The sequence below is a fragment of the Rhyacophila brunnea genome, unplaced genomic scaffold, assembly GCF_057557595.1.
Source record: "Rhyacophila brunnea isolate RB1 unplaced genomic scaffold, BYU_Rbru_1.0 scaffold_5, whole genome shotgun sequence".
Taxonomy (NCBI): Eukaryota; Metazoa; Arthropoda; class Insecta; order Trichoptera; family Rhyacophilidae; genus Rhyacophila; species Rhyacophila brunnea.
In genome coordinates this window covers 4855199-4882613 of record NW_028233170.1, presented here as the reverse complement: position 1 = coordinate 4882613, position 27415 = coordinate 4855199, and the positions used below count along the sequence as shown (strand labels likewise).

At 31.8% G+C, this 27415-nt stretch overlaps 1 protein-coding gene across 3 annotated transcripts; it reads left to right on the top strand.

Moving 5' to 3' along the window:
* Window positions 1-27087, top strand: Golgin97 (Golgin 97). Of its 3 annotated transcripts, XM_085955949.1 has the most exons (12): window positions 1-136; window positions 526-638; window positions 2305-2376; window positions 4259-4478; window positions 6796-6932; window positions 7480-7588; window positions 8370-8497; window positions 10118-10264; window positions 19494-19855; window positions 22888-23044; window positions 24352-24507; window positions 25414-27087. In XM_085955949.1, exons 2-12 carry the CDS (start codon window positions 537-539, stop codon window positions 25735-25737), a joined length of 1914 nt encoding a protein of 637 aa, XP_085812075.1. In that variant the 5' UTR covers window positions 1-136; window positions 526-536; the 3' UTR covers window positions 25738-27087. The 3 variants fall into 3 exon arrangements, with proteins under 3 accessions (XP_085812075.1, XP_085812076.1, XP_085812077.1); XM_085955950.1 differs by lacking the exons at window positions 1-136; window positions 526-638 and adding an exon at window positions 2102-2176; XM_085955951.1 differs by lacking the exons at window positions 1-136; window positions 526-638 and adding an exon at window positions 2133-2176 and having other exon boundaries at window positions 2288-2376.
* Window positions 27088-27415: the final 328 nt, after the last annotated feature.

Here is a 27415-nt window from a genome sequence, read left to right as displayed (position 1 = left end):
ACAAAAATTATTGATAAGATAACAGATTTTGACATTTACTGACATGTTCAATAATACCTTATATTGAACTGTAATAAATATTATTGACGACCAGCAAGATGATTTCTTAATTGAGCGTGGCGTTAATCAGTCAAAGGTAATTTTAAGGATACTAATAATTATCGTCTTTGCCACATATATTCCAAATTACACAGCTGTCAAAAGTTTCAGTTTCATGGCCACAGTTTTCCCAAACCGAATAAGAAACACTGAATTAGCATTAGTAATTAAACATGCTGTCACTAAAAATTACGAAATTGTGGAATCGTCGAAGTATTGTGCATTATTAATACGCCACAAAATATAATTCTGATCCTGGCGATAATATCTCTAATTATTTTATATGGCTAATACTAGGTGTTTGTAAATTTATTATTAAACATTAAATGTCAATTAGCATAGATTTTCACGTTAATCGCTTCAGAACCTTACAATACATTAAGTATTCGATATCATTATATTGGTGTTTTTCTAATGTTATTTTAGTTTTTACGCCTATGGTGAGCAAAATGTTTGCGTCTCTCAAGAATAAGATCAGAGAGGAAACAGGGAATGATGTGCCCAGGTTATTCCCAGCTAGACCGCGGTCTCCACGACAGGTATCTTATTTTTTTATAATAATCGGTTGAGTTCTTATGTATCCGTCAATTTTTATTAAAATGTACACATTTCGTTTTTCTGATGCACGGTAATAAAATTATAAGAAAAATGATAGTATATAATAAATAAAAAAATAAATCAAATTCCATGTTTGTCATATGTGCCATTTTTTTATCCAACAAACAACGAATGCTTTTCTGACTCATCGAATGTTCTAAAATAAATGTCATAGCAGTAGTGTGAAGTTTTTTGTAGATGAACCTGCAATGCGAAGTTAATTTTAGCTAATTTAATCGGTGGATCAGAGCTCCTGTTTTTGTTTAAATTTCATACATTTACGCTCCATCTCTAAAAGAAGGTTTTGATTTGACATCTTTGTTATTATTAAACATTATTTGTGGTGAAACAAGATGTCCACCTTGTTTTGTAATGTAAAATTAATAATTTTATTCAATATTGCAGTGAAGTAGGTATCTACCTAACAGTTTTTTGAATAAGCTTGTGAATCTGTGCACTTTCAGTTATCGACACTAGATACCCCAACATGTTTGTCGTATGGTATGATCCTCCCTGGCATTAAATTGTAGCTACTTAGTATGCGGTCGGGAGAAGAGATATTCCATGGCAGTTTGTCTCCTTTCTTGAAGACTGAACAGACCAGTGACTCTTCAGCACTCCTCTGAAATCGTTTTCTCTTCCCAAAGATGTTGGAGTGACTCAAATATGACGTTAACCAATACTTCACCTCCATATTTGCAAACCTCTGTGTGAATATCATCAATGCCCACGGCTTAATTTTTTTAAGCAACTTTAATGCTCTTTGCATATCCATCCTGTTAAGTGCATTGAATATCAGTTCTTCTAGCAATCCCTCTGCTGAATCCGTGGACACCACAGCAGATTTTCAAAGTAGTACCTCCAGAAATTTAGGATAGGCCCCTAATCTGATCATATCGGTCTTTTATTTGTTCACTGTTGTAAGGTGAAATCACTATTATAAATAAAAATATTTTTCTGAAATCATTTCATAAAGAATTACTGGTGAAAACATTTTTTGATTTATTTTTTCGAGATGATCAGAAAACGAAAATCCAGCATGAGCTTTGTTAATTATATGTTAGTATTATAAAGTGAACGATTATGTTACTAAAAAGGTGGATAACCTCATTTAAACATTCTATTAAACCGCCAATAATTGTTTATGCCCTATTTAAAATTTCAAGCAATTGTATGATTGAGTTTTATTTGATTCTTTTGTTTTTAGATGCTGTAAATGTGTTTTTTTTTTCATTCACATTCTTTTCATTTTTTTGCTGAAAAGCATTTTGTATTTGCTTTTTTTTATTATCTGATAACAATCGTAAATCTTTCTCTATTATGTAGATTGGCCACCTATTTTTATTTGATTTTGTATTTAGGCTCTATATGCTATGTCAGCTGATTCGTTAAAAAAAATAATTACATTCATTCAGTCATACATTATTAGTGGTGCACTGTTGTCCTTATTTCCTTTAAAAAGATACACTTTCAATTCAAAGTAATTAATTACAATTTTTTATTTAGTTACCGAGGAGTTAATTATGTAAATTAATTCCTGTAGGTGTTATATAATTATAACACAATGTGTTAAATTTGTCCTATAATTTAGTTTATAATATTTTACAGGGCTCTGTTTCAAGCCTAAGTTCTGCTATATCCGGAGACGTAGACAGCTTTAACCAATCAACAAATGATCAGGTATCTATTAAATAATATCTCTACATGTTTTACTATCTATCCTAAGCCATGTTCTTTTCCAAGGGTTATGTATTATTGATAAAAATGATTGTGTATCTATTAATAACATGTTTCACCGTACACATCCACACATCAATAGTCGGTTGTAGATAGGGGAACTGTACCGAATATGTGATAGGTTATTAATACCAGTGGCGAAGACTCTATGCTAGGCGATTATTTAATGCCTACCTTCGTAAGAAAAATATTTTTTAATTGCATATTGACATATTTATAAATAATCACTTGATTATTTTATATTCTATAAAAATAATTTAATTTGCCAACGTATTACAAAACAATCTGAAAAGGTTTAAAAAATCCATGTGTCTTGACGTAAATAAATGTCGGATTATTTGTCAAGGAATTGTGATATTTTTTCGTATGGACTTTAAGTAATGTCCTCAGTCAGTCTATCAAATTGTATGAAATATGGTAGGCTCCTATCGCAGAGCCTAAAATCTTAGTGCATTATATTGTTGTCATGACTGCACTTTGTCCAAAATAATTAATAATTAGATAATTTTTAAAAAAAAATCGATGGCGTTTAATTGCATATAAATATCAATTGTTTTTAAAAATAAAAAGATATTTTATCTAATGATTTTTGATGTGTATAAATGTTTTGAAAAATACGTAATTTAAACTCACCGCCCAATTTTATGTCGTTAGTGAATTTTTGAAGTTTCATTGAATTAGTGTGTCCTTGTCATTAGTGTGTACCTATTCATTAGTAGTAATATTGTATTATCTTCTTATTTCTCATAAGTATACCTGACAAGTGTGCTCTTTTTCTCAGATCTCCACAGCCTACCTCTTTCCAAAAGTCACCCTTCACCACTGATTAATACAGTCTACTCAACATTCTGGAGAAATAGGCAGTGTCATCCAACAGAATTTATAAAACACTTGCTAATAATTCATGGCTTTCGCACCTTGCAAAAATCTATGGTACTTTCGCGAAGAATCGATACAGTTCCATTATACATATTAGCAATATGTTACTATTTGCAATTCCGGATTATTCGTAAAATGTCTCGATGTATAGATAATACATTCCACATAAGTGTAGAGAAGTTTTAGTTACATATAGAATTATATTGCTTGATACTTTCATGGTTATTCGGATTATTTGTTTTTTGTCTGCAATTGTTAACCTCTCCATGCATATTGACACTTATTTAACCTTGATACCAATATGCTGGGCTGGAATAAATGGTACTTTTCGCGGTTGATATCGGAAGCCATTGAAATATACCGGAACCCCAACAGTATTAATACACTACTTTCCGGCTCTTTCAGCCGATTCCAATGTCTGATCTGGCATCTTTCATCATAATTAATACAGAAATTTATTTATTTATGTATTTATAAATGGCGCTTGCATAAATAAATATGAAAGAAAATATATAAAATAAAACAGAGCACACAGAATAATAATAAAATATTAGGTCAAGTAAAATATCATATAATATAACAAATTTATCGTTAAATTTGAAATAAAAAATAAAAGCAGTATATAAAATCTGAACGGAGGTATTGAACATGTCAATGAAGAACTATTAAAAAGAGAATGAATCCTTGGTATTGAAGAATGAACAGAGAAGTTGGCTTTAAAAAGATCGACAATATTTCACCTTTTTACTCCGAGCAATGTTCTCTGTTAGCTAACCCTAACATTATTTTGGCACAAGTCTTAATATTTACATTCACACATCTAACAGTACATACACTTAACCACATGATGACCCTGAAATATCAATGAAGGAAAGAGAAATAAAAACATGTCATGACAGTCCAAATACAAAAAAATATTTAATCGTAATATTCTTGAAAATTCCAGAGCCGAGACCGTAATTCAAGTATCGCAAGAGATGAACAGAGTCCAAAAGAAATTCTGGCCAGAGAGAGAGAGCTAACATTGCGGCTGGACCGCATGGAGAGAGAACACACCCAAATGTTGGAGAAGAGGGAGAGGCAGCACGTTTTGCAGATGGAAGAGAAGGAAAGAGAATGGCAAGAAAAAATAACCTCGTTGCAAAACAATATGCAAGCAGCACAAGGTGAGACGAATTGCTGTAATTTTGTAAACAGTAGCAGGAATACAAAAAATTATAAACATTTCAGCCTTCGATATCTTTTGTTATGATTTTTTACTCTTGTTTAGGTAGTCGGAGTGCTTTCTTGAAATGATTTAGCGCAATTTGTTATACTTAAATGCAATATGCGGTTATTCTACAGTGCAAAATGACCCAGTTAACTTTATTAGTCAAAGGCCTTGGTTCAGCTGTATTTTAGTGATAACTGATAATGATTAGGACCTGATTGATTTCGTACCATTTAATCTGTAATAGCATTAATAATGGTAGTTTTTTATGCGGAAAACCAAAATCCTAATTTATATTATGCTCACATGTGGCCAATAAAATGATTTACAAAAGAATTGTGATCAGTGACCGTTTTAGGTGTGCGAAGACTCAGGCCGCTGACAGGTTTGGAGACCCCCTTGTGAATATTTTGTATGTTTGATAAACCGCCGTTGGGTGTTAAAAAAAACTAATTCTGAAAAATACACGTATTTTTAAAGATTTTGATACTTTCTGATGAAGCAACCGTTTTATCTGCTTCGTGGAAAATTGCCACTGACTATGATCACGGTATTTGTTCAAATATCTTGTAGAAAATAATGAACTCTTTGCTATAGAATGTCACATCAGTGCTCTTCGATGTGGGAAACCAAAATTCTAATTTAACAAATACTGGTCAATAAAATTATTCATGAAACAGTGTGATCCACGTAGTTTGTATTTGAGGCTGTCAGTTCCAAAGTCGGTAACCTCCATATTCTGCCATTTTTTAGATAATTGCAAAAAACCGTGAAGTACATGTAGGAGTGCAAATAGAATAATTTATTTTTCCAAACAAAATAATTATTAAACAATTAAAATTAAAATAAAATTTCCTTAATTTCATTTAAATTAATAAAAAATAATATTTACATTTAGTCATAAAATATAAAAAATTATGACTGATGAATTATAAACACCTTTGTAATCAACCTTTGGTTTAATTATATCTAACTAATTAAAAAAAACTAGATTTAATATACATAAATAATAGAAAAATACTTACAGAATCAAATCAAAAAAAATATATTGAAAAAAAAATGGTGGTTACCGACTTTGAAACCAATAGCCAACTCATGTATTATTTATAAAAGACAATGAGTTCTTTTTTACACAAAAGAAAATCGGTATAGATATCTTATGTTGTAAGTTTTAAACTATTATGTAATATTAATTTCACACTCCTTGTATGAATAGTAATAAAAAAAACATATATATTATACCTTACCTTGAAAAAATATATGTATTTATTAGCTTTGCTTGCATATTTATTTACTTTGCAAAAATATTTTTTTACAGTTGACTTCACAGGTAGTCAGTCTTGAATGTTATATTGCATATCTGTGTAATTATTTCTTATCAACTTCCTTTCTGATTAAAAAAATATACCAATGAACTTTGCGAAGTAGAGATATGGAAGTACATAAGTAGTTAAACTCAATATTTACTTAACCGTTTATTTTACTATCATTACTAATGGTAAAGTAAAGGTTCAAATATATTGTGATCACGTCACGTACTGTCACATGCTGGTACGGTGACAAATTTAGTCTGGTTTCGTTATTCCGCAGAATATTTGGAATGATCACTCTGCCATTCTTAGTAGTATTGACTTGTGTATCCCTGATAACTGTCTTAGAAATTGGGAGCATCAGTTGTTTGTTCTCCCGAGGAGCAGAACTAACCTGCCATTGGTGATGCCAATTGGGAGGGCAATAACTCTGTTCAATAAATCACTTCGGATGTTGATATATTCCACCTACGTGAGATGAGTATAGGTTGGTTTATAAATTCTTAAAATACTAACCACTTAGCTCATTCGGTGTGCTTCCATGCTTTATAATTTATATTTCTTATAATTTTTGTACCTTTTACTTTAGTTTTCATACTGTTTTTGTGATACTGCATATATTTATTTATTCTTTACACTGTTTCTTTGTTTTTAAATGTCATGTTGTGAACGTCTTAAATTTATATTTTGTAATGTTCACGGTATGTAAAAACTAAATAAATTATAAATAAATTCAATGATGGAGAGTGCCAACTGCAATGTATTAGTATTTTCAATTATTATTCATGCTGATTTCAATTAATTTTAACAATTTCTACGTGTGCGTATGTTGTGATATCAATATCAAAGGGCTCGATGACGTACACTTACTATATACCACTTTGACTAAAGGACAAATATGCCCTATAACCATAAATAAAAATAATGTCAAATGGAGTTGATAGTTTTATGGAATTTTTAAAGCCGTTTGGAGCGGGGAAGCAGCCGCGGCTCGCCGGGAAGCTAGAGAAGAGATACGTCGCAGTGCGGCCCAAGTAGAAAAATTAGCTTCAGCAACTGCCGCAGCATCCAGAGCACAAGACCGACTCGACATTTTAACAGTTTGTTGATTGCTTTTCTTCTGTGATCACTGATCACTTTTCTTCAATACAAACACCATTTTCTATATCTAATACTCCAATATCGAAGAATTTTAATGCTACATATACTTCAATCAAAATGCCAACCATAATATCTCAAGAGCAATAATATTATCGAAGGTTTGCGTAAATAAATTATGTTGTAATTGAGTTGGCATTTACTTGGAAGAAATCAGATTTGCCCACCTTTATCATCAAGCAATACCACTATAGTCCATATTGGTGTGATAACCCAAATAATAAAAGTCTAATTTGTGGAATTAAAAATAAACATTTTGCCTCTGAGCAGACTGAATTTTTTGTGACCATTTGCCTAATTTATTGGGCATCTGCGCATCTATTCTGAGTCCAACTGTGGGTCGGACCGACTTGAGAAGTTCTTCCCTTTCAACCAACATAAGGGGACACTGCCAGAGGATGTGATCGGCATCCTGCAATTCCCCACATAAGCAAGTCAAATTCTATTAGTAATAGTTACTTAGTGACATTGGAATTTGTATATTTACAGGAAGACATTGATACGGAACGTCGAGGATGGGCGATGGAAAGAGTTCGATTGGCTGCAGCCGCTGAAGATGCTCTTCACAGACTTTCTTTAGTGGAAACACCCACAATCGGTATGATATACCAGTGATTTTCAAACTTTGTTCCTTTCTCAGCAAACCGAAAACTATTAATCAGTGAAATGGGTGGGTCTGTTTTCCACACAGTTTGCCTCGTATTTATAGTAAACCAATATCTAAATAACAATCATTGTTATTTATCATTTTTTTTAGTCATCGAATAATTCACAAAATTTAAGAATGTCTTATTCTTTATTGAACATACATATTTTGAAAACACCTCAGAGAAATATATTTTTAGAAAAAATATGACATCCAGCGGAATTTGAACTCACACCCCTGGTATTCGTGCCCATTATGCGCTTTCTAAATTGCGTTAGTTGGCAGTTGAGCACATGGGCTTGAATCCCAAGGGTGCTTGTTCGAATCCTGCTGGGTGTCATATCTTTTCAAAAAAAAATTCTAACATATTTTTCTCTGAGAAGTTTTCAAAGTATGTACATTTAACTTGTTGACTGTGGAGCATTTAATTACCACATTTGGAGTTGGGAGTGATTAGCCATTATTAGCAATTTTGATATCAGCTAAGGAAAATAGCATAATATGATTTTTTTCCCCCGTACATCAGTGCATTAAATTACGATTTAAGATGTTTTCATACTTGTACTTGAAATACAGAAAACTGTAAATTTAATAATATTGATTGAAAAGTTCCAAAATTTTTCTAATAGATCAAAATATTCCAATAATGTCATATTTGAAGGCTCGGATTATAAGTGTTCAACTTCTAGTATATAATTATTTTTTATTAATGTTGTAAACTGTTAATTTTTAGAGGAGAATGGTACAGACGGCAGCTCGTCAAATGAGATTGCTCTGAAACGCAAATTAGAAGAAGCGCAACTGCATCTACACGACATCAAGACTTCTTGGAGTGGACAAATCGCAACGCTGGAAACACAGGTCACTTTTTTTCCAATATCGAATGCTAAACATCACAACGTTTTGTTTTATGGTGAACAGGGAGCAACAAGCAAATGATGACAACTCTAGTCTTTTTCATGCATTTTTATGGCAGCAGAGCAACATGGACATGCTCACAGAAACAGTCATAAGTACCAATGCAAAATCATATTGTCGAAAATAGTTTTCCAAATAAACAAATAGTAGTCCAAAATGGAGGCAGAGAATTACACTATTCATGGTGAGTCTAGAGCAGTGGCTCTCATTTGTGGCCATCAGTGGATTTTGCTGCGGCCACCAACATCATTTTCAGTATTTAATTAACTGGACTAACGTTAAATATGTGTTATTGGAAATGAGTTATGACCAAGTACTTAAAAACCATTTTAATAATACCACGGTTGAAAGATTTTGGTTGAAGTTATACGTTGACCAAGAATCAAGTCAATTCAAGGAATTGGCAACAATTGCTTTATTAATATTGTCGATTTTTCCTACTACTGTATACTGTGAAATATCATTCAGTGTGACAGATGTAAACTTGGAAGCAGCCATGCGGCTCGCATTGGAAAAAAGGAGTATTGTTGAATTTCCATTTGTATTATTTTTAAATAAATAGATACAGTACTCTCTCAGTAATCTGCCGCTCGATTATCCGACAACTACTATAATCCGCCATTATTTTTACTAGTTAAAACACAAAATCAAGCTCTATAATTTGCTGGTATTCGTATGTAAAATTCAATAGTCCGCCGCGTGCCTATATCAGCTGTCCGCCGTCGTATGATGAAAACTGGAAACCGGAAGACTTAGTTCCATTAAAAGAATTGATTCAGAGGGCGACTGAAAACTCAGAACTAACGGGAAATGTTTTAGAAGAAAGGATAACGGAAAGTTCTGAGGGGTATCTCTTTCAACAATATTCAGAAAAAAACAACAGTCAACAAGTGGTTGTGTTAAGTGATTTACTGTTTAACTCATTTAGTGCTGATGGTGCGTTTACATTAGTTGGACATTAGATATAATTAACATGATATTTAAATGTGGTAATGTAAATTAGTTTATAATTAATATGTATAATTTAATACATAATTGATTTTGATCATAAAAAAAACCGTAAGTTGCTAGTACAAATTTCTCAATAAAACTATTTAAAGCCGTTTTCACTAATTGGACACTTGTCTGGTTTTTGGGGTGTGGCGGACTACTGAAAGAGTACTGTATGTACTAAAATGTTCAAATGATTTTTATTAAATGGACTTACCTATAAATAAATTGATCCATTTTTTAGTAAATAAAATTTAGTTTTAATTTTTTCAACCAAAGTGAAATTTGGTGCGGCCACTAGACGTTTCCATAGAACTGTCAATGCGAAGTTTGCGGCCACAGTTAAATTTCACGTGAGAACCACTGGTCTAAAGTTTTGCACACTTTATAGGTACTCTCTTAGAGTCCCTATGTGACTCTTATCTTTGATAATGGATGCACTAAGTCTAATGCAAAGTTATTGTTTCACATTATAATTTATTATAATATTAGGAAAGTTTCTGTTCAATTTATTATATCTTTCGGATCTTGTCTCCTTTGTTTATTTACTTGTTTTTATTCTTCCGTTTGTAGGTTGGCCGATTGTCACGGCAGGCTGGTGAGGAGGGTTCGGAACGGAGACGCGTAGAAAAGGAAAGAGACAGCTTATTGGAAAGACTGAGGGAACGAGAGATACAGCTAGAGCAGGCTCAGGCCACATTAGAAGATAAAGACGCAAAGGTTTGTTGATACAGTTATTAATCCACATATGTATCAAAGTAGGATTGTATCGCATATATTATTATGCTAGAGCTCTTTCCGTTTCAGAAAGCGATTGTGTGCCTTCCAAAAAAAAATTGAATGCAATCGTTCTTTATTCAAATCAAAAGTATGAAATTTGAGAAATCTCGATCCCGATATTGTTTTCTATTGGGGGGTATTTGATTAATCCATAATATGTTTTTCATTCGACACTGTTGGTGATTGGAGCATTACGTGGCCCACCTCCACCTATCTTGCCAAAACAAGCCAGGATAAAAATCCACCTACCTAGTTTTTGTGAGAAGGATAGTACAGGCAATACGAATAGACGAAGATGTAAATATTTTGCTGGAGTATTAGCAAAACTTGAAAAGCTTCCCTTTTTTGTTGTTCCAACTGTCCGGGTAAACCTGGATTTTGTGTAGAGCCATGATTCCGCCTATTCTACTAGCAAATTTAGTTGGTATCACAGTGTATCAGACATTAATGTATTATCGAAATTTTCAAAATCGTGTACTCGTGAATAAAGCTTCCATAGTAATGTGTCTAAAGTAATATGAAGCCATCGTATTTTTATATATAATTACATACTTAAACTTTTTGCCATATGAATAATATTATAATCCCTGTTTCAGACTATTTAATAAATATATGTAGTGTAAAAAATGTGAATTGTGATTGTGTATTTTGTAACTAGTTCAAATTATGAACCTATCATTATGAACTTTCAAATGTTTTCATTATCACAGTTTTTCGTGTATAACAATTCAACTATAAGAAGTGTTATCGATAAAGTTTGTAAATCAATAGAATGGCCGAGAATGTTAAAAGTCCTTGAGTCGCGTCATCTGGTTAGTATCTGTCGAAGGTGTCATATGTTTTGAGGAGTAAAAAGAATAAACTAGTCTATGGTGATTAAATTGTTCGTTGATTTTGATTTTTAACAAAGTTGTGGGGTTTCGAAAGTTCATTCGAATTCGCGAATTTCCAGGTACTCTGTATCACTTGAGATATTCTTTTCACAGTGAACGTGTTAATCAGATCAACAGATACACATACTTATTTATTTTCTAGTGAGATTTTAATTGCGAGTTGATTTATTAAATCGCTTAAAATTTTATACCCATACATATGATAATCTATATCAGGGGTAGTCAACCTGGTACTACCGCCCACTAGTGGGCGTTCCACCTTTCATGGTGGGCGGTAGGGGTTTTATAAACATTTTCATTATGTTTTCTCAATTAAATGTAATGTCATCAGATTTCATGCTTCTATATATGCAAAGTATAAATAAAAAGATAGATTTACCTACAGTAAGTTGTTTTATAAAGATGTATTCTGCCACACTTTGCGAAACTCTGACATAAAGTATTTGGGAAGTAATCATTATTATATGTTTTAACTTGCTTTAGCTCTGCTTTATAAATTTTATAAAGTAAAGTTATTTCCCTACTTTATAAATCACTATTACTGTGGAACCGGTGGGCGGCTAGAAAATTTTACTACCAACAGAGATACAAAAGTGGGCGGTAGGTATTAAAAGGTTGACTACCCCTGATCTATATTCATTGTTTTGTGTATTATTTACGTTAATTACTTAATAAATATTATATTTTTAATGTCCCTTTAACCGTGCATAAAAAACAAAAGTTTTGGTTGTTATTTTTAACTGTTCTTTAAATCAAAAGGAAATAATCTTTATGCGGGCGCTCTCCATAGTCCGAGGACAATAAATTGTCCGATTTGTTTATGCTCTGCTACTGACCAGTGGACGATCAACGAATGAGTAAAAAAGTCCAGCTGTCAAAAGTCATAAGATATAATAATCATAATTCTGGCAACTCGGCGAGTAAAATATCCAACATGTTTGAAATCCAACAAAACTGGTCTGCAGACTTAAAAGTCCACAGATTTAAGGTGCTCCATGCGAAAAAAAGTCCGAAGACTGTAAATCGTCTGGAGCCAATGGAGCACAGGCATTAGGAAATGTCCATAGGCATTTTGGATAGCTCACTAATTTAAAACATGAACTCGAACCTTAACTTTATAGATTTTTAACACTTTCACTTAGTTTATACACTTCAAAAATATATCCCAGTTAAATCAAACACAATATAGACATTTTAAGGATTACTATCATTCTGTGTCCAAATTCAAACAAAAATTTCACCACAATAATAATTTATTATGACATACCTACATAGATAAAGTTTTACTTTTTTTTTTTTGTAAGGCTGTTGACAATATACTGTTATTATATAAATAATATTATTATAATATCAAACTTTTCAGTGATATCACAATTATTTTTCCATGATTATGACTATAATAGTATGTAATACTAACCGAACGATGAATGTTAATGTATTTCACCAAAAAAAATAAGTACCATCTGTTATGCATGTCTCACCATTGTGTTTTCTGTATGTATTGTTTCTTTTAAAAAAATGCATAAATATTCCTTCCATTTGACAATTATTACAAATGACATGAGGCGTCTATTTCCAAAAATCCGATAAGTCCGCATTTAGTCAAAATTTAACAAAAATATATTTTTTTAATTGTTTCTTTGTTAAACACCACAATAGGCCGTGAAGCTCAATTACTGTGGCAAAACTCCCAGGCTTGAGGAATTTACATATAAGATTATGTTAATATTTTTTGACCTCACTGGGAGTCGAACCCAGAGCTCCCGGATGGAAGGCCAGCGCCTTACGCACTCCACCACGAGAGCCGCAAAATATGTACTTAATATTTTATTTTGTATGAATTTTTTCACACAATATTAATATTATGTATATATAAGCAATTATGCATATGAAAATAATGTTTAAAAACTTATTTATCTATAAATTAATAAGGTACACACATGAAAATTGTACACATTGTATCCAATTTTATTTTGCTTATAATTATATTCTATAGCAAAAACTTTTGCGTCATTGCCTTAATAACAATTGACATATTATTGTACTTTGAAAATACAATATGATTATCAAAACAAACAAATAGAATGTTAAAATGAATTTGTAATTAATACTCAAAAATGTTGTTTACTACAGAATTGAATTGTAGACTATATCTGTATTTTGGAAATACGTAGATATCTCATATTCATTAACTATGTGGTGAAGGTTGTATTATTTAAAGAAAATGCCACAATATTTTTATTTATTCATGATTGATAACCAGTCATCGTTAATTGGAACTTACAACTGAATTACAATAAATACGATATACGTATTAGTATAGTTTAATGCCTGTATTTTCACGCAAGGTCAATGATAATAAATATAATAAGAAATACAGTTCATCCGACTTTCACTTGGGTCGATCGTCTTACCTGGTTTGTATAGATTTTAGTAAATTTGCGGTTTTATACGGTGATTGGGAAGTTCTTTCTTGGACACAATTTTGAAGGGTACACCACAGTATATGCCCAAAAAGATGTACAGATTTGTTGGAGGTGAAGCATAAATGTCTGAACATATCGACAGAATGCAAGACGTTGGTGCTACTGAACTTTATATGGTAAAATGTATTATTCTTCTTTCTTCTTTCGACCATGTCGAATCCTAATAGGATCATATGGGCCTCCACAGAGTAGAGGTTTGTATTAACAGATTTTGTTTTTTTACGAGAAACGGATGTCAGCCACTTGCTCAACCTATTAGGTCCATACCCTGACAGAAATGTATTATACATATTGTTTATTTTTCAATTAATTATAATAATCAAGTAGGTAGGTATATGAAATTGACATTTTATGTGCTTTATGAAGTGTACAATTATTATTTAAGTCAGCTCATCTTTGTTTCTTGTAATTTTAAAGACATATCACAGACTCTATAATTTGGGTTAGAAAGCAAATTAATTCAAGAGGTCTATAGAACTTTGAATTATGATCCTTTTGCGGCGAATTATGTATGTTTTAAAACAAAAACAAGTTATAAATGGAAACTGTGACCTCCATATTATTTATGAAACGTTTAAATATGCAAAAATATAGACACACTTTATCCGAAAGAATTTAAAATTTAGCACTATTGCATACATATTTAATTTATGACAAAAACTTTATAATTCAGTATTTCGGGAGCTGTGTAGAAAGTCTGTGTAACTGTTAAATTATATTTTTAGAAAGAATGTGTTTAAACCTACCAATTTTTTAAATACCGTCATTTGGCTTGGGCTGGTTATGTGCTCACTTTTCAAATGATAATGTTTGCACCCAAAAACATTAAAATAAATCAACATACCATTCCTCAAAACTGGCTGTAAAGTAAATTTATGAGAGAAATCATTATTTGAATAAAGATGGCCAAGTAACATTTTCCTACTTTTAATTGGCTATACGCATACCAAATAATATTTTTGAAAACTGATACAATTTGTATCTACCAAGGGAAAAAGTCATCGATTACAATCAAAGATATTCTGAAATTGTTACAACAAAATATTTTCATAAGAAGTCATTAAAATTCGTAGGGATTTGTTTGTTTTGCAACAAACACATAGGTACGCAGTGAATTTTGAAGGCACAATGACGATATAAAAAAAGATATATCAGTGTTTAAATTCACTTATTATCACTTGTAATTATTGTCAGATCGAAATGATTTTTAATGACATTGTAAAGAAGTACAATGTAAGTAATCAAGAATTCTGAAAAAAAACTGTTGCAACAAAACACCCCAAATTTACTTAGGATACTTATATATCCTGCACCATAATTCTTAATTAATTTTTCGAAAATGTTGCCCTCTGGCCAATTTATAAGTGTATTAGTGCATTATACAATCAATTTTTTAAATATTGAACTACAAAAAAAAATCTTACTTTATTTTGGACTTCATTCGGATGAATATTATTTATCTGCAATGCTGGTCCTGAACGGTTAGAAGTCTCCTATATTTCTTACCAAAATTGTATAAAGTTCACTATAGATGTCGTAGAATGTGACGTAAAGATGTGTGGTAAAGTGTTCGGGGTGAAACACAGATGGCGATGCTGGCAGCGGAGGCGGGCGAAGCGTGTCGCGTCAGTCGTGACGCACGCGCCGAGGCACTTCGAAGGCGTGACATGGCCGTGAGTCATTCACCACTACAGCATTCTTCTTTCTCTATTCCATCCACACTTACTACATGGGCTGTAATCTTAAATTAGTCATTCTTTTCAAATGAGTTGTGTATTATGAAATAATGAAAATAGTATCTACTTTTTGATTAAGGTTAAATCCGAATTCGGAAAGACAGATTAAATTGGAGTGTACACATTTGAAATCACTGAATTTACGGCGGATTGTAGTGCTACTAAGGACATAATAAAGTAACGAAATTACAAAACGTTAATTAATATCTTCAATTTACAGAAAATATACATTTTAAAAGTGTTTTCAATTAATCAATACGTATCTAAATCAGTAAAAAGAAAAATTATTAAATTCATCGATAATCTATTAAAGCAATTAAAATTTTATTGAGCTTTAAAACGGCTAATTAAAACACTTTTATGTAACTTTATTAAATTGCATGTTTCATAATTCTGTCACTAGATGTCGCTGGTAGCACTACAGGATCACTTCTCTTTGTCTTAATACTGATCTATTTTTAAAAAGAATGACTATTTTTAAGATTGCGTAGTTTGGTGTTGTTTTTATTATGTTATTTTTATAACAAAATTATTTATTTTTTTATACAGCACTGCGGGGTTTTATGTTCTCACAATGGCTTTGACCAATCGCCACACCCATTTGTTTTATTTATTTTTTATTGCTTTACAGACACCGTTTTGCGATTTATAGCACCATGGGCGAATTAATATATACAATGGATTTCTGGAAAAGCTTTGATGTATACACTTTTATAACTCGATGATATTTGTATTCATAAGAGAACTCAAATCAAAATATTGCTAGAAATAGATTATTTTAAATTCACAATCGAAACGTTTCGATGAATTGGTCATAAATTAAAATAGTTTTTTAAGAGAAATATGTATCTGTTGGTACATAACCTTCTTTGAACTAATTTGCTTTGAAAATTCTATAATTTTAAACCAGTGGTGCAAAACGTTTTCATCTCTAAGACCAATTTTAATTTAATCGTCCACAGGCCGCACAGTGTCACAGATAATGATATATTTTCTCTTGAGTCTAGACATAACTATAATTATTTTATAATAAATGCGTATGTCATTATCCTGTCTGCCTTATGTACATATTTACAAGACAAAACACAGTAAGATCATTGTCATAACCAAGCTTGTTTCACAAGGGGAGGCATTATCCCATTGTTTGTTCCAGTCAGTAATTGTAGCACAAAATACAAGTTATAATTAACAGATCACAGGATTTTAGATGACCAATTTCACTAAAGAAAACTTTGTCTTGTTGATTATTAAAATTTTTTTTTTTGCATATTTCATTCAGACTAGATCGCAATAAATGGCATGAATTGTCACAGGTTGTGCACCACTGATTTAAACAATTCTCATAATTTGCGATCAACCAAGATTAATTTTTTATCGGTTCTCACAAATTTCGGAACATCTGAATCTCATTATTTTGTCAACAGTATCTCTCGACAATCGCCTGTGATTCTTCAGAGTGGTTTATTTTTATTCGAATTGGTTTTATTCTGTTAAATTTTGTTCATTTTGTTTAGTTATTTCTTTTCTTTATTTCAGGATCGGTGGCTTGATCCGAGTTTATTTGCCGCCAAGTGATTTTTGTAGCTTTTAGTTTATGTATGGAAAAAAGCTGTTCACATTTTTTTTCTTTTTAACTAATATTATGTGTACTAACTACGATTTGGAAAGTTTTTACCAAAGCATGATCAATTCCTAATAATATAATCATATATTATGTCGTATTGTTACATAATATTATATGTAATACATTTTAGTTAATAATTTATACAATATTTCCCCGATTTTTGTTAACCAATAGCTGCTAGTAATAACACACATTGCACTGGTGACCGCAAACACAGGCAATTTGACACAATATTATATTTATATATTTAAAATTGGTCTCGATAACTTTGGTCACAATATTTTTATCACTACTACATAAATTGAAGAGTTAACAGTGTTTTTACGTTACCCGTCTATGGAATCAGTCACAAAAAGAAATCTTTTTAAGACACAGTTGACTAATATGGTCAACAACACAGAATTCAAGGGTTCAGATGTCATTCAGTATAAGTCATTTTATTGACTAAATAGTAAGAACTAGACTAGAAGTAATTATAATCCTACCAGCTGTTGCTTACAATGCTGATTCTATTTTTTTTTTATATGCATATTTTTAGTCATTTAAATTCTAATTAAATTATTCATATTCATCAAATTATTAACTTTGTGTGCGTAATGAAAAGTAGATAAATCCACAATCACTATTTTTAACGAGGGCCAAAAGAAGATTTAATAACTTTGTGTGTGAATTTATTTCTGTTTGCAAATATTACTATTTCAGTGGCATTGATTCAACATAATATTCCTTTTCTCCTTTATGCAAATAATATACCTAACACATTATGGTCTGTTAATTTTGATTAATTAATGCTCATTGTAGAAAATGGTTTTTTCACATATATAAGTACTTCCAAATAAAGAACCATTTGTTAAACTACATTTGGATATACCTCAAGTGATTGTCTTTTGTAGAATTCAATTAAATTCTTATCACAATAAGATGCTTCTGCTTCCACATTCTCTTGCAAATCTATTAATTCAAACTGCATATTTACCGGTATTTAATTTTAAATGTAATTTTTAATATTCAATATGAAGACTAAAAAATAATACAGATTTAACATAAATCTCGCAGGACACATCAAAAAGTCACGCGGGGACATAATGCGGGTTTAGAGTATCTTTCGTCATATCCTTTTAGAGCTTGCTTGGTTTACCATGTAGCCTCTTTATATTGACACTTCCAATGAATACTTATCAGGACAACTCAACTTGAAGAAATTTTGTAGTATCAAGTATTAAATAAATCTGCGACCATCGTCCAATGTATGTTAACACGCTTTTTTATAATTTTAGATTATAATTGTAGGCTTATTATTCAATTATATCCAAAGTTTAATGCTTTCATAGTTGAAATTCAACAAGCATGTGTTCTTTTTAAATGTTGATAGTTTTTTACCAAATTTATGTTTTGTTTTTAATCATTGTTTAATTTATTGTAGTCTTTTAATAAAATTATTGTATTTAACCTTAGAAGAAATTTGATGTAATCCGTACTAACAAAGGCTCAATAAATCTGCATGATTGATACAGTATACCTACATGATTGAAGCTTGTTTTATTTATTTTTTTGCACATAAGTATTTGGCTTATCGAATCCCCATTTTCCGCTGCAAATATTTTTATCAATACATTTATTATATTATGAATTTTTTATTAAATTATAATTAATAATTCAAGAAATACTGTTTTAGCTATGGAGATAACATTATTATAATTTTTAATGAACTGAATTTTTTCATTTCAAATTATTACAATAATACCATAATTACTTCCATAGAAATATATATACAGGTGGTCCTGGACTTTCATACACGATTGGTTCCTGAAAATGTGTACAAATGTTAAATGTACAAAAACAGAGCATTGTAAAAAAAATATCAAAAAGTGTATTTTAAAATATTTAGTTATCATGGGTATAATATAGTTAACAAGGCGTATTAGCACTCAGGTGTTTTCTTTCAAGACAGGGAGCAGAGCGACTGAATTGAAGCATATAGTTTTTTGACAAAAATTAAAACTTTAAGAAATGTACAAAAGTAGAACGCACGAAAGACGAGGACCACTTGTAATTCAATAACAGCAGTATGAAAATTGTTAAGAATGCATTTTGTATGTAAATCATCTCAGAGTATGTTCAAGTATTCACATGGAATTTACACAATAAACACAGTAAATAGTACCATATTCTCATATTATATTCCTTTTATAGTCGTATCAATATATCATGGCTGCAGACGTCTTAGCGGCAATCTGCGGAACGACAAATCCATTCGCTCTCTCATATATATGTCCCCGAATTCCTTCTTCCATCCTTTGGAATGCATTTAATAAAGCGCTATGAACTCGCAGCCATGACAATTCGTATGTGAGAATAATCATTCATAGTAGGTACTCATAAAATTCACGAAATAATATGACAGAATGAAAATTCAGTTTTCTTAATCAGGATTCTCTGGCCAACAAGTTGTCAGAGACGGAGCAGAAATTAGCCGAGTGCCAAGAACAAACCGACTCGCAGAAAATAGAGATAATAGACTTAAAGGAATCCATCACGGCCGGTGAGCAAAAGAATGAGAGTCTCCGGAAAGAACTGGACGTTCTGATCGCTGAGAGAGATCAATGGGTCGATCTGGAGCAAAAACTTCTGACGGAAATAGTTCAACAAACTGCCAACTGTAAAACGGCAGAGACCTCCGTGGAAAGTGAAAAACTTAACTGCCAGGAGATGGTGAAGGAAGTGGAAGCAACGAAAGATCAAATGGACTCCTTGAAACATGAATTGAATGAAATACATGATAGATATGACAAGTAAGTTTTTTATTACATACTGTCCCTAAATAACTAATTATTAATTAATAATAAACTAATTTTAACTAAACACTCGAGTGTCATTTTTTTTATAGTGTTTTCAAGTAAAATCTGCTCTCCTTGTTTGATTCAAATGATTTATTGCAAGAATTTTGGTTTGTTTTTAACCTTTTCTATGCTTCACAATTTTACCATACACACATTGAATGTAGAGCGAACCTCTTACTACAATCGCTGTAATACTGATAATTTATGGCTTAGCATTTCGTAATCATTCAAACAGATGTCAATGTGTGTTTAATTTTTTAAGTTATGCAAATCAATCGACAGTGACTAGTAATTTGAGTTTAAAGTCGGGCGAGATAACTCACGAAATTTGAATGTGTGGCCTGTCGATCACAGCCTCATAAGGCGAGATAACTCGCTGAAGGCATAGAGTCAGCTAAATTTTTCTATAAAAAAATATATTTTGCCAAAAAATTCATGGTGTATTCCTTGGTTGTGTAGCAAAATGTCCGCTTCTGAACTTGGGAGTTGTAATTCTCGCGTCTGGTAAATTCACATATTATTTTTTCAATTTGCGTTCGGATCGGATTGGAAAATTATTCGAAAAGCTCTTTTAGAGGCAAGCAAGGAACATTCCAGATTTTAGAGCCAATTTAAAAAATATATATGTTATCGATTTTCGAATGATGTTTGACATTACTGAAAAAATTACCAATGCTTGAAATAGGTCTGTCTTCATAGTGATTCTAACAATATTCTTATGTGACATTCTTGTCAAAAGTATGTTACCAATCAAATTGTCACATCTTGAAATATCACAATACTATAATTACATACACTTTGATAAAATACGTTAATTGTTTACTTTCATATATATAAATTCAATCAACTTTTTTAACTCTTGGTAATTTTGTAACATCCACATTGCTAAAAGGTCCAACATATGGCATCAAAATTATATTACACAAAGAATATTCAAAACTATCACAATGGCCTGAAAAGAAAAAGATAGATTATTCAATTACGATTCCAAATAATAACTACCTACACTTAAAAATACTAACAGAATTTGTAGCAGCAGTATTATCCGTTTACATTATTCTTTGTGACACCCACGATGACCGAGCGGTTGCATGATATTGTGGGTTCCGGGCCTGGACAATTCAAATGTTGTCTGTCAATGTGTGTTTGGACCCAGAGTATGGACCGAATAGGTTCAGCAAGTGGGTAACATCCATTTCTCATAAAAAATAATCTGTCAGTACAATAACATTTGTCCGAAATCCGAAAATGTCTTTTTATGTTCATGAAATGCTACATTAATTACTTATAAGTATAAGTGGTTTCATATCAGTCATAAAATAAACAATTCCTTATATTATTTATATTGCCTGATTAGATTAACCACCATACTTACATTATGGGCATGTAATATTTATTCATTAAATCTCTATAAATTAATCATAAAACAGCAAGCAATATTTTTGCATGATTTTATCATTCACAACTACAAGACACCACTGATAAAATATTTAAAAAATTATAAATAACGTAAATTTAATGCATGGGATTTTTTATTACAATGTTTTTATGCATCCTGTTTACAATATGTTGATAATAATTATGAGAACATAGATAACAATCAACTCTTAATACTTCATATCAAACAAATAATACTTTTGCATTATGCTTAGTATTTCAAATATATTTAGTGTTGCTACTGTTAAAAATATGTTTAATCAATCATATTATGCATATTTGCAAATCCAAGGAAGCATCAGAGTTATTATACCTCTCTGTTGTTTCTAAGAGAATAGTTTTGTAATGTCATTAATACTTCAACTACTATCAACCTCTCTCACCACTGTGGTGTTGTCATAGTCAAACACAAAACACCGGGGACGCCAATGGTGTCTTTAGATATGTGCAACTTTGCCATACAAAATAAATTGTATACCTATGCGATTTTGCTTTAAAAATGTATCAACAGACGATTGAACGCACATTCGAAATATGAATTCACAAGAAAATAATTATGTTTCTCATCTTTTCTTTTGTTTTACTCACATAAGTTTCATATACATAATATTTTTATCTGTCAAACCATTGTGTCATTCAGAGCAGTGTTTATAAATATGTCCTAATTTTTTTTTTAATACAATCGCAAATGTCATTCATTGCAAGTGTAATGGATCTTTAAATTGTACTTAAACTGTCATTCCTTTCACTGGCTTGTGTTTTGAAATCTTTGAAGTTATTGTTTTATTACAATATTTACAATAAATGTATTTCGTAAATTAGTGACAAAATTGGGTGGTTGAAAAGTTAATCAGTATCAAACATTGCTGATTTTTCATTGTCATTTGGTTGTGATTAAATTAGGAATTATTGCCCAAAAGTCAGGAAAAACTTGAATTTTCCCACTGACTGATTCGTATAAATACATATGACAAGGGGACAATAAAATGTGTTGCCCCCCTACGTATTACACAATAAATATAAGTAGATCACCATGTTCGCTGCTATGACAAGCATTTATAAGCTTGCACAGAATGTAGGTTATATTAACAAACTTTTTTTATGACAAATTATTGTTAGCCGTTCGCCCAACACACATTGAAAAAACAACATAAATTTTTGCCAGACGCAGAATCAAACCATCTCCGATTACACCATCATGTAGTCCTTTAATGTACATCTGTTTTAACACGGTAATGAGTATATTATTTTGTTGTTAAATGAGCATAGCTCTGAAGTGATTGAAACAGCATCCTCAGGCAATATAATTTTTGTGCCAAATAACCTGAGAAAAATTATACATCCAAGTGCGTCACTCTATAATAATATACTGGAATCGTACATAATAAAAAAAAAATTACATATCCACTTAAAATATTGAAATCTAGGCATAAACAATTTACTTGGTTAATCAGTATATTACATACTACATATTAAAGTTTTTATCGGTTTTGTAGTTATTTTAATATGAGATATACCTATGTTTGTTTTTATTTAATTTGTCATAGAGAACGGAGAGACAAGGATGAATCTCTGTTGCGTAACGCGCACATGTCGCAAACTTTGGAAATCTACCGGCAGGAAATGAGGCAGCAGGAAGTTGAGGTGGTCGACCTGAAAGCGAAAGTTTGCCAGCTAGAAAAAACTCTTTCTCAAAATTCAGAGGTAAGAATCGACAGTTTACTTCATTTTCTTTTAGAACTTTAGTTAGCCGTAAGTATTATGTTTTTCATACAGTAATTATGGATAATCAATGAAATTCTAGACATTATGAGCCAAAGAAAAGAAAATGGTTCACGTATTCGAATTACAAATTCAAAGCACAGAACCAATGCCTCGCATGAGCTGCACACAGTGAGAGACTGTCCTCTACACGCCTGCATCGTCTTTAACGATTCATTGAACACACTGATCACTGTGGCCCAGAAAGCCTTGAAAGATCAATTGTTTTAGGCAGTGTGCCCGCTAAATGGGGCAGTGAGCGAACACCCAATGAGGTGGAGTGACCAAGTGAAGGAATTCATTAAAAAACCAATAGTATCTGTATTATCTTGTATATATTCCTGTCATTTCGCATTATATGTTCATCCGTAGCAATCTTTACACTTATGGGTCTGACATTTTGGCAGAACAGCATTGAGATAAAAATATATTATACTGTTACAATCGTAATTTATACTCTTTAAGGCGTAACTATGTACATAAGAGCGCCTGTACACGTGCATGGATTTACTTGCACCAATAGTGAGTATTTTAAACTATCGTGACGATAACTGTTTCTGATTGTCTCCCCAATCTCATTCTTCAAAAGCAAGCGAGACGCGATCTTCGATTTATGGTACTATTTGACAGTCGTAAAAATCGGTTAACCCCAAAATGAGTCTGCGCGGTGTGGTTAGCTTTTTTTTCAGCAGGTTCGCCACTATCGTTCTACTGCGCAGGCGCAGATATTGAACAAATCCAACTGTCTGAGAAGGTTCTGAACTTTTTTGATTCATGCGCATGCAATCTTCCAAATTATATAAATGCATGTGTAAACGGGGTATAAATAACCAGCAGAGCACCTGTCACAAGTTGTTTTAAATAAAAAAACAATGCATTCAGTGGTGCCAACAAATAGAATATTACTTTTTCTAGTTCAAATTCAACCAGACTAAAAACATTCTGGAATTACTATCAAGTTTTATATCTATTTAATACAAAAAGTTTGACGGGTTTCTTCTTTATTTGTCCACTTCTATATTTTTTTGAAGAATTTTATTATTATACGCAGATAGTTTGGAACAACTTCAGAAATAAATCTATGTATTAGGAAAAATCCTTGAAAAATTTTGAATGGTCATCTCAATTTAATTTATTCGGAATGTGAGCTTTACTGATTTAGCTACTGATATTATTTTTTACTGATAAAAGACTTCATTATTAAATCTTATGGATTATTCATTGACTTTGAAATTTATTTACCATTACAGGAGCAAATAATATTGCGGAGTTTGAGAGAAAAAGAGCAACAACGACAAAATGAAATGGATTCTTTAAAAAGTGAAAGAGATAATGCAGTGGCATCAGAAAGGAAACTACAAGATTCCGTCAAGGATTTGAATATTCAAATATCTGAAAAAACTAAGGTTTGTAACCGTGTCATTAATTACCATTAGCAAAACAACTCTGTATATATTTATGAAGTTCATATTTGATTTATGAAATATAATTCCCAATAATGCCCTCGTAACTGTGGTGTCTTATGTTTAAAATTGAAATTATTTTTTTAATGTAAATTATAAGTCGACATCATATTCTCTACAATTTTTCTAAGAAATTTCACAGTTTTAAATGGGTAGGTACTAAAATCATGAAGGAAATATTGTTCTTTTAAGGTTTTTTAAATTGTTTCTACTGTACCTACCTAAATGTGGCAAATAAAAACAAATAATGTATTATATTTTGAATGGGTACATATCTACCTCTATTTCTTTTTATTTAAAATAATATATAATAGGTTGTTTTTTTCTGCATAATAATGTAATATGTATAACATATCTATATCAAACTGGTTTGAAGCAGTTTGACATTTTCGGTGTATATGCCCGAAACCGAAATAGTTTAAAACACCAGCTGGGACACCTAATGGAGATTGATCACTGTTAATTGTGTCATCTGTAACTTTGGTCCTCTGTTGGCAACATTCTGAGTCATTTAAAGACAGTTCAGCCTCCAAGCATAATCTGATCTCTCATTTTGGTGTGGTTTTTGGGTCAAGATTTGATTCCCCTGTTTTTCAAGATTTCAAACCAGAATTCATCCACAACACTAGGAAAAACCTAATGTAATTTGTTATAAAAATATAAGAAAAACAGCCAAATTAATAATTGACAGAATTATCTGAAACAATATTGTTGTAAATAGATACTTCCACTCTTGTTTGAGAACAGAATCATACTGATTTTTGACTCTGGGACTTTGTAAAATTAATTCAAAATTATTTCCACTCAATGCTATCAAAATTATTGATTATTTGATGTTCTATTTTTTAGAATATCCGAGTCCTCCAAAACCGCTTGACAGACATGAGAAAAACACTGCAACGGGAACTGAGAGGAGGACAAGTGGATCCGCTCGGCAGCAGTGTGGTGGAGGGTTCCGCTGAAGATCCAGACGTCGGCAAGAAATATCTCAAACACGTTCTCATCAAATTTCTCACTTCGCGGGAGATGGAAGCTCGCCAACTGACCAGGGCCGTGGGGGCACTCCTCGGTCTGTCGGAGCAAGAAGAAGCCCTCCTGAGGGACACCTTGGCCTGGAGGAGTGGCCTCGCCGCGTGGTTGGCGCCCGCCCCCCCTCGCTTCCCTCACAGCTGATGGTAGCCGCTCCCGGCACCCTGCATTGCCGACAAATTGTGAAATGCTCCAGTGCATTCTGTAAGAACTGTGTACCGATTTCAAGGATCGAGGTAGATTATTATTTTTTGTGTATCTATCAGTATTCTGACGACGCTTACGTCTTGTAAATAATCAAAATATTCACTACATATTGTAACACTTTTATAATGTAATGCGTTATAACAAATAGTGCAATAATATTACTTTGGGTATGTACTATCTGAACCCTTCGGGAAAAGTAGCATTATCCTGAAATCTTTGTCTTGAGATAATTGCGTTTAAACATGACGTACTAGTTCAAAAATCATGTGTTGCGTGCTGTGTCACAATTCTGATATTTCTAGTGTCATATTATGTTATCAAGATAAAATAATAATTTTTGGCTAACAAATGTATGGCTCGTCATTTGAACAAATTTACAGGAAACTACCGATATTGGAATAACACTCTTTTTGTGAAGAAGGGCTCGATTACATCTAAAGTAAATTTTAAAAAAGCCATTGTCCAAGTGCACCGAGTGCAAAACATGGTAAAGATCCTTGTCACTAAAATATACAATACCTACACTTTTTAAATTCAAAATCAGATTCTTGTTGAGTAAAATATTGTAGACGAACATTATTAGGTGGCTTCATCATCAATTTCAATTTCAATCAATTTCACGGGGCGCCTTGTATGCATAAATATTTTTCACATTCACATAAAAAATACCAATTATTGAGCTGGGTAACCATATTTCTCCAATCTTGGAATCAAAGGTAACCTACGTGTTTTGAGCAATATTTAATAGAGCTTCTGTTTAAATCCGTATGGACAAATTTTGTTTTTAATGTGCTGTGAAAGACTCCATTTCCTCAGCCGCCGTCAATTTCGATGGACATTAGGCCTTGAATGGGTCTTAAATCTATCTATATTAAATACAACTAATCGCTACGTTGAGATATTTGGTTTTATAAACCAATTTTTATATCATGAGAGAAAAGAATGTTAATTGAAGATTAAAAAGTTTTTTCAAATATCTTGCTTTTACCACTTCCACCATACATTCAGTTAAGGGCTCGGGGTCTTTCCATTTCAACGGTGTGTGCCAATTGCCCTTGTAGTATCACTGTAGGGTGAGGAATGGTTGACCAGTACAATGGCATCTGGAATACATGCGTTAGCCACGTGAATCGAATCGAATGTTCATACATATTACTTTTCTAATCAATTATTTAATATCATTATAAATTAACAGTGGCACCTGTGAATAAAAACTATAACTATTTTGTTAGCACACTTCGTGCACTGCAGAGAACTGCAAGTTTTTAAATAAAATTTCATTCACACAAAAAATATAACGAATAATACAGTTTGTTGCTGAAAGGCAAACACCATGCAATTAGGAGTTAATGTTTACATATCGTCGCTATAGGATTGGTTTGTCGAACATCCGTTTTTGTCGAAATCGACCTTTTAATGCAGAGTGATTTTTTGTGTCTAAATGGACCAGAACCATCCTTTTCTTTAAATTGCTTTATAATGAAAACAGCATTCATATGCTGTAAAAACAACAATTTAAATATTTTCATATGTTTAAATATAGGATAATCAAATTTGATTTTCGTCTCTTGAACATTTGACATTTGAGTCGTATAGTATCAAAAGTAGATCTGTG